At 48.9% G+C, this 9,262-nt stretch overlaps 2 protein-coding genes across 2 annotated transcripts in view; one reads left to right on the top strand and one right to left on the bottom strand.

Moving 5' to 3' along the window:
• The window catches only part of SARC_09072 (hypothetical protein), a 10,614-nt gene extending 5,801 nt beyond the window's left edge, over window positions 1–4,813 (top strand). The window contains exons 6-8 of the mRNA XM_014296924.1: window positions 506–1,845; window positions 2,276–3,691; window positions 4,559–4,813. Of these exons, the coding sequence (XP_014152399.1) occupies window positions 506–1,845; window positions 2,276–3,691; window positions 4,559–4,633 (2,831 nt within the window). The 3' untranslated portion in view covers window positions 4,634–4,813. The remainder of the gene's footprint in view (window positions 1–505; window positions 1,846–2,275; window positions 3,692–4,558) is intronic.
• Window positions 4,814–5,835: 1,022 nt separating this feature from the next.
• Window positions 5,836–8,502, bottom strand: SARC_09071 (hypothetical protein; the record flags this gene model as incomplete). The annotated part of the gene is made up of 1 exon (XM_014296923.1): window positions 5,836–8,502. The coding sequence occupies one exon, from the start codon at window positions 8,500–8,502 to the stop codon at window positions 6,370–6,372; it is 2,133 nt and encodes a 710-aa protein (XP_014152398.1). The 3' UTR covers window positions 5,836–6,369.
• Window positions 8,503–9,262: the final 760 nt, after the last annotated feature.

Here is a 9,262-nt window from a genome sequence, read left to right as displayed (position 1 = left end):
TGTGTGTGTGTGTGTGTGTGTGTGTGTGTGTGTGTGTGTGTGTGTGTGTGTGTGTGTGTGTGTGTGTGTGTGTGTATGTGTTTCTACTGTACAAGTATGTATATAGTATCAGTGCTCGTTTGGGATCGCTTCGCCGTATTAATCTTCTACTCGTCTTCGCCGTAGACACCATGAAGTGTTCCCCTTTTAATGTCTACATAGGTCTGTGTAGTAACGAACCCTCACACACATGTGGTATCATCATATTGTGTTGTGGGATTTATTACGCTGCCCGATATCGTTGTATGATCTCCTATTCGCCGTTGCCGATGTCAAGAGATGCAGATGAGGGTGAGTGTCGGATACTACGAGTACCGGTACTGTCTCTATTGAACAATGTCATCGGTGTTCTTGAATAGACTGTGAGAAACCATTGTCTCCTAAAGCCTACCAAGGTAAACGCTTTCTCTTTCTCTTTGAGGTGCACACTCAACGTTATCATCTCGTACTATACCCTCCACAACAGGCGTGGCCGGCCATGACCATACCGACGAGCATGCAGGAACTCGCGATGCTCTAACAGATCCGCGTGACGGTGATGCGGTGCAATACGCACCCACGCGTGGCTCTGGTTTCGAGCATGGGCACGGCGCCGATGATACAGACAGCAATGATGATTCGATGCTACGGCTGAGTGATGTGAATGCCATACCCGGGCGACCGTGCAGGGGAGTGTCAGGCCAGGGCCAGAGCCATGTGGCGATGGAACATTCCCATACAGTCCTAGAAGACCACAGGCACACGGGTGATACTCACGCTAGTGTGCAGGTGAGTACCCAAGCGCTTCGAGAGGTCCACATACACACAGGCACACAGGCAGGTAGGCGGAATCATATAGGCGCGCGTTCGCCGCCCAGAGCGGTGCGTGGGGCGGTGAACTGTGTGACAGCAACACATACGCCGCAGAAGCTCATGGACCAAAGGTCTGAGCAGGGGCCTACTGCGGCACCCACCCACACACAGCTCACCACGAGCGTACCACCTATCAACACGGCATACACGCACATGCACATAACACACACACATACACAGACACAGACACATACGCATACTCAGGCGGATGTGGAAGGTACCGTGAGGAGCAGTACAGAGCGGCGTGGGGCGTCATCGGTTGTTGGTGGTGAGCAGAACGGTGCGGAGATTGAGGGCTTTGCGCAGACTGTGGCGGTTGCTGCAGCCGAGGTGATCACATACGTACCCCGGCGCAAGAAGAAGTCCATCTCAGCCAAGCGAAAGAAACATGTGGACACGGCCGCTCAAGCGACGGCCAGAACGAACGGTAAACAGTCAGGCACACACGCACCACATGGGCGGGATGCAGACGTGAACGTGCATGCGCTACCAGAAAAGGTGTCACAAGCGATATCAGCAACGCACTCCCTCAGTCCGATTGGGCCAGGGACACGGTCACGTGCACTGCCTCTGACTCCCAGTCAGTCGTCTGACGAGCGGTTTATGCAAAGCGGACAGCCTCTGGCGCCGTTAGCGTCCAACCCAGCTGCGACAGTGGAGAACTCGTCTCGCGTGCAGACAGCTACCACTCCGACGGACCAATACTCGACCGCACACGCTGCTACAGCATCACACACACTCAACAGCACTACTATAACGAACCAGTTGTCATCCAGCCACGCTAATATGGAGGCGTGTAGCGATGCAAATAGCACACACAGCTCCCTTGCACACAACATGCTCTCCGCCGAGCGAGTCCGTCGACAGCTCCCTATGTCTGTGCTCAGCACAGGGCTGGTGTGTCGCAAGAGACCCAAGAAACGACGCATAGTGCGCTCGGCCGATTCAGCCCAGGTACGCCACGCTTGTGTGTGTGTGTGTTGTTGTATTTGTTTTTTTTGCTACGTATGCGTATGTACCGCTCAGATGTGTAGGGACGTTGTCTCTGTATGCAGGTGCCTGTTTTGGTTTATATTTTTGTTTTTGTTTTATGTGTATATCCTGTGCTTGGTATTCGGTGCCCCTTGCTCAATCGACTGTTGTTCTACATAGCGTTCTGCGTGAATTTGTATGTGAAGAGACACCCATCTAACTGCTGTCCGCCTTCAGTGACCAGTATGATTTGCTTGAATCCAAATGTCTAGACACGTGGACATCTGCATCTATAGTGATATCATTACTGAACTTGCCCAGATTCGTTTCATCTGGGTTATTTAGAGATACAATCGATATATTTGCTGTATCGCAGTGGCTCATTCCATTCCATACTCCTGATAAAATCCAGGGTCTTGCGGACGCTCACCAAGCTCAGCCCCACTCAACACAGCACCGACTATTCACACTGTCGCCCAATAGAAGGACGGATTTAAACAGTCTCAGCACGTCGCGAGCCAATCAGAATCTGGGACATGAGGGCTGCAGTAGTGCACACATTAACACGACAATCAGTGCCGTCAATGCGGACACGGCGCATATTCCATACGCACCAAATGACCTAGTCAAGAGAAAGCTACACTCCCCTGGGCGTGTGTCGCCTATTCGGTCTGGCTCAGGATTATCCACGCGTGTAGAAAGTCATGGTATGCCCGCCTGTGCAGAGAGCGGGCGCGTAGACTACGGCAGCGCCCCCAATAAGTCAAATAGTAGTTCAAATATAACACACGCCGGTTACCAACAGACGGATGCAGAGAAATTGGTTGTACAACGGAGAAAGGTGGCTCTAAAGACAAAGCACATGCCGTTGGTATGGAACGATACCGATGAGAAGGCGTTACCAGCACCCTTGGCCGTAGCACGACGGGGGACTGGCGCCGCAGGCCGTGGTGTGGGGCGTGGTGGCCTGAACGGAGTTAGTAGAACGTCGAATGTACACAGTTTAGGCCATGCAACCACAGAACAACGGTCGAATCAGAGCCAAAAGACATCGACTGCACACGGTTGCGGTGCTAGCAATGTTATGGGAAATAAGGATGAGAATGGGGTCAGCAGGGCAGCGAATGCCCACAGTTATAGTGCCAGCAATATATTGAGAAATAATTCTGAAAATGGGATCAATGGGGCTGCAAACGTACAAAGTTATAGTGTTAGTAACGTAGTGAGAATGAATGATGAGAATGGGGTTAATGAGGCAGCGAATGTACACGGTTATAGTGTTAGTAATGTAATGAGAATTAATGATGAGAATAGTGTCAGTGAGGCAGCGAATGCCCAGAATGGCCTTGGTCGTTCTTGTGCCAATGTGAGAAGGACGGGGCTAAGCACACAAGCATCGGAAAACGTAGAGCCAGTATATACGGCCGTGAATGGGACGGCGCACCAGGGACAAGCGGAAAAACAGGTTATAGGGGAGATAAAGATGTGTAGGGGTAAGAAAGCAGATGGAGAATTTGGTACCAATGTGCATGCGAGTGCGAGCAAGCTGCTGAAAGGAGCGGACGGAAAGGCATTCGCATTGGACTGGAAAGACCCTGCTCTAGGCTCTACGCATAAGGCCATTCGAGGACCTTTAAGTATAAGTAATATCAATGTAAATAATATAAGTAATATCGATGTCAAGAAGGAGTTGGCCAGGGCCAGGAGACCCAGCAACAAACGGAGGACTGTGTTGTGTGATCGGATGGATAATGCGAGAAACAGCAACGTCCAGGTGATGGACGTGACTAGGAAGGCCAGGCTGGACTTTTGCTCCGGAGAGACGACGGTGAGTATTGGGCTGGTAGTTACAAATGTGTCGATCCGTACGTACGTTTTGAATTTGTCGGTATCTGTTTGAGGTAGATCGGATATGTTGAGTATATGATTGAGTTTCTCCAGGATGGAGGAGGTGTGGTTTAAAACGGCAGCCAATCCACAATCTGGTTGCTATGGTGAAATTTAGCAATGTACTCGTTACGCTGGTGCATCTCGGCGTTTTTCATGATATAATTTCTTGTCATACATGCATATTTCAAATCCAGATCAATCGAGTCGGTATGTGCGTATGTGCGTCTCCATGGTAGTTTTAGCGAATTTGTTCCATGCCGTTCCTGGGGGTTCGTTCTCCTTGTGTGATGGATGTTGGTATAGGTTAAATATAGTTTGTTTCACGACCTCTATCGCCTAGTACTTATGAATAGATATCCATCACGAAGTTGTGCGTATAATTGCAAAATCAACACCACGACATCTTGCTGCGAATCGTTGGACCAATTTAAGAGTTTATTTGGTCTTTCTAGGGTTTAGAGGTTTTTATTGAGACGTCATTGTTGCATGTCATTTTAAAGGACAAGGTGATTGTTCTCAAATCGGTTTAGGAACGACGGGGACTGTCAGACAACCAAACTATAGGGCACCCTTATCACACTGATCGACTTGACCCGCAAATATCTCCCTCCGTCCATTACACGCCCAGGATAATTTCAAACGCACTCAAACATATTGTAGTGTTTTTCCAGTAGTTTTGTCGTGATATGTTGCCCAACTTATGATCCATCTTCACTCGAATGCTGGACTAATCGATCCATGTCGGTGCAATGCGTTGTATTTCGGTGCATCTCACTAATACACATTGCAACGCCTTTTTAAACAGCCGACTCTGGCCCGCGCCGAGACCACCACGCGAGTAACAGATTTCGTGACGGTCGCGCGTGTCAAACGGAGGTGACCTAAGGGTTATAAGCGACACGCTAATTTATGTCGCAAAATATAGATGACCAAATTAACCGTCAATACGCGGGTCTATCGGAAGCAAGACTAAAAATTCCGAGTATTATTACACATCGATGGAAATCGCAAAATAAAGATGTCCAATGCAAGGTCTTTGCTAATTTGGTACAGTTCAAGCCTCTAGGTCATAGTCAGTGGGCTGCCGAGTATTCCAGCGAGGTGCCCGGGTTCATCATTTTGCATTTAGATGTTGGAGGGAAGGATGAGATTGCTGCATGTAGCAGCATGGTACAGTAGCACTCTTAAATGTCACTCACGACTTGGGCGATACTATGAAAGGCTGCGCTGGGCGTATGACCGAAACAAAGTCTCGTCCACAAAAATAGACACATACACCTTTTCTTTTGCAAGTGCCGACGAATATATCATATCCTTCAACGAATATATCAAATCCAACAGCTCTTTGTGTCACGTGTACCAAAATCCGGACATAGACCACTCACATATTCATCTCGTACCTCACTATACGAGTAGCCACTCTCCAGTCATTGTATTGTGGCGTGTGGAGGTCAGACAGTGCAACCACGCCCGACATGTGCTACCCTTATAGTCCCCCATTCGCATTAAATAGTAAAACAGAGTACGCTCAATGATAACGTGATATATCTGACCACAATGGCTCACATCGTTGGTCTTTTCCACTGATTTCAGCATATGGCTTTGTAAACCTTTATTTGTGAGTCGTCAATTATCCGGCAGGTTAGCAAGGATGTTCCATACGCACACACAATAGCTTCCACACGTATGCAGTCTAACACCCCTCCTGGCCAGTCATCACTGGTGCATACCTTCGCAGATGATACAATGTAGCCCATTGCCACCTGAATTGGTGGTGTTGCCGTCCTGTAGGCTGCTACGTGCAAGTCATTGTGCAGTCAGTGGCCATTGCATCCACGCAGCCAGAAGGTGCTACGATCCCATTCCAATTAAAAGCCGTGCCACGTCAGAGGCTGATATTTTCAAGCCGTCAACTACCCAGACGGCAATATAGTCCCATGCCCAGGATCAGTAGGGCCATACAGCTAGGTTGTCCAGGGGGCTGTGCTACTCACTAGTCTTCCCCCCCCCAAATCCCCATGCACTAGAAACCATTAGTAGTCATTCTCAGTCACCGTCACGCAATGCAGCTGTTTGGTGGTTCAGAACTTTTAAGCTCCCAGGGCATCCTGCGGGGCATTTTGGTAGGTATTTATGGTATAGAGTCACGGCCCAACACCAGGCCAATCGAGACCCGGAACACTAACAACAATACTCTCCATTTACAGCAAAATCATCTCGTAGTCACTTCGTGACGATGTACTGCCAGTCCGTTACTAACAACTATCAAGTGATCGCTATATCGTCCAGTAGGCTGTTCGTAGGATCCTGATGATAAGTACAACCCACTATCGATTGATCGCTATATCGCCCAGGAGGCTGTTCGTAGGATCCTGATACCAAGTACAACCCACTATCAATTGATCGATATACCATCCAGTAGACTGTTCGTATGATCCTGATGATAAGTACAACCCACTATCTCTGATAATAAGTAGAACCCACTATCAATTGATCGCTATACCATACAGTAGGCTGTTCGTATGATCCTGATATTAAGTACAACCCACTATCAATTGATCTCTATACCATTCAGTAGGCTGTTCGTATGATCCTGATAATAAGTACAACCCACTTTCAATTGATCGCTATATCGTCCAGTAGGCTGTTCGTAGGATCCTGATAACACGCAGCACTATCGTCCACCATGGACGCATTCGTGCTGAACGCTCCATCGGCCACCGGGTCTTCGTCTTTTGCCACGCACGTGTTCTCGTGTGCTTGTGCTTGTGTGGCTTTCTGTGAGCTCGAAGATGGCGTTAAGCTACCCGTCGAAGGGAGCTTACGCGCACTGTTAGCAACGTCCTCTGTGTGTGTGCTTGGGTCTGTGTGTGTATTGTTTAATCCCGCACTATTCGCGCTATTCGTCGATTTTGCACCTTTATTCTTATCACCGGTGGTCTCTCCTTCCTTCTCCCCGTTGCGCCCCAGGCCTGTTTCTGCACTCACGTCCTCAGACACGTGCGAAGAACTAGCATTAACACCGCCAAAAGGCCCCTCCGTAGCCCCATTCAGGGCATCAGAAGACTCATTCAGCGACCACAGGGGTGTTGCAGGACCCAACGCCGATGCATTCAACACTGACGCATTGAGTGCCTCTCCCGACACTGAGCTCAGCGGCAGCATAGAGCCCCCTCTCCGCTGCTTGGCCAGCCACACCCACTCGCGCTGCTCCACCCCGCCCACACACACCTTGCGACTGCGCACGCGGGAATCAGCGCTCACTCGGCGAACAACATCGGGCCACAGAGGGTCGTATCTGGACTCGCACACCTCGTCACGTACGTGTACCAGCACAGCATCGCCCTGACGTTCAAGAATCGTCATGACATGCTGGTACATGTAGCGTATCTCCGCGAGCTTTTCCTCGCGTGCGCTGTTGAGCTTCTCGTATGTGAGCACGACACATCCGATCACCGCCACTACAACTGATAGATACAGGCACGCCTGTAGGTAGATCTTGATATTGGCGGAGGAAAAGGCCCCATCATTGGCCATAACCTCGTTGTATAGACCCCGGATCAGACCCATCAGGCCAAACACCAACAAGGCCAGCGCTACGCACAGCCATACGCCTTGCCAGCGGAGGGGTGCCAGTTTGTTAGTCACAAAGCTCTCGACATTACCCAACCACACTCTAATAAAATGGCTCCTGTCGCCGTCTTCACTGTACGGATGAGTGTTCGCTGGGGCTGACCGGGTCACACTCGCACTACTGCCGTGCACATATGTACTAGCGCTTGTCACAGGCGAATTACCCATACTAGTAGCATCCATTGCATACGCGTCACTGGGTCGCTGTGACATTGATCGTCGCTCCCTCGTGTGCACGCTGCTTGCTCCCGCGCTCCTGAGGCGTTCTCGGTCTCGCTCTTGATGGTCCAGTCTGGCTACGTACTCTCTGTCTGAGTACGGTCTAGCTGTCGTGTACATCGGCGTGTGTTGCCCTGGCACCCCACCAAGACTGCCCCTATTATGTGATTTGTGAGACCTAGCTGTGTGTAAACCAGAAGAACCTCGTGTATACGCATCGATATCATCGTCGTGCAATATGTCAGTCAGGGCTCGGGCGTCCTCTGTATCTGCACGTGCATTGTGTATGTTGTCATAGTTACCACCACGCACAGCCTCACTCGCACGTGTACGTCCCATAGACTGGGCCCGGTCAGACCTCCCCATACGTGCGGGGGCTGTATGTATCGAACTTTGCCGTTGTGTTCTCTCGACTACAGACGGCTTCTTATGTGTCTGTGGGTCTCCATCATGCAATCCTACACTGCTCTCCCTAGCTGTACGTCTATTAAGAGATTGTCCTCTGTCTATATCCCGAAACTGCCTGTGTTTAGTAGAGCTGTCAGTGCGATCAAGCAAAGCATTTGCCGGCGAGTTCTTCATATTAACTGTGCTACGGGGCGCTAAGTTGCTCTCTATTTCTTGATCCTGGTCTCTTTTACGTTTGATGTTGGTAGTGTTTTTACTGATGCTGCCGTGTGTGCTGAGATGTACGTCAGCATCCCCTGCAGCGTTTGGGTATTTCGATGGCGTGTGAGATGTCTCGGGAGTGCTACTGGTTTCCTTGGTAACCGTGCACCCTGAGTAATTGGTGGAGGGAGTGTGACGCCGAGGTGTCACGCCTACTGCAGAAGCATTAGTTTCTTGTTTGACAGGGACAATAGAAGACCCCCGCGGCGAGCTTTTAATGCAGATCATAATATGTACAGTCAGGCCAGAAAGGATTAGAGCGATTGTCAGTGTGCCAATAGAGGCGAATACTCAATCCACAGGAATGTTACGAGCATCTAAATATACTAAATATACTGGGCAGCATGCAGTTGGCACAGGCAGTATATGAGAGAAGTAATAAGTATAAACTGAAAAGGTACTAACAGTCAGTGTATGTTAAAAGTGATGAGTATGCATATGGTGTGAATAAGGTGCATATATAGGCTGTGAATAAGGTGCATATACAGGCCTTCTGTAGTGTCGTTTTAGGAGGCACTGTCTGTAAACGCGTTTAAACCCTTTGATACGAGTGACAGTCAGCGACAGTGTGTGACTATAAAAAAATTACAAGTTTCAGTTGCGCGTCATGTTTCGATTTGCGCCAAATAAGATTTGAATGTCACAATACTTCTATGTCGTAAATGGATCAAGCGCATGTTTCAAATACCACACTTGTACTTTCAATTTACTACAGCGACAGGATATATTCTTTATTGTGTTTTTATTATAGATAGCATCGCTGAACAGCTGATCGACAAAAGATAACGAGTGACTAAATAAAGTGTTCCCTTCTAATATTTATATATATATATCTAATAGGGACGCTGATAGTCAATTCAAGTAAATACATAGTGATTTGTATCTACTAGTCGATTTACTATACTGAAAATGGGACTTACTGCAGCAGACGTCTCCAATCATGATTATGTCAAACATATGAAATGGGTCTCCCCATTCATCGGCCTCG

Source organism: Sphaeroforma arctica (assembly GCF_001186125.1).
Source record: "Sphaeroforma arctica JP610 unplaced genomic scaffold supercont1.882, whole genome shotgun sequence".
Classification (NCBI taxonomy): Eukaryota; class Ichthyosporea; order Ichthyophonida; genus Sphaeroforma; species Sphaeroforma arctica.
The sequence above is the reverse complement of the archived record's forward strand: the minus strand, read 5'-3'. Positions and strand labels throughout refer to the sequence as shown.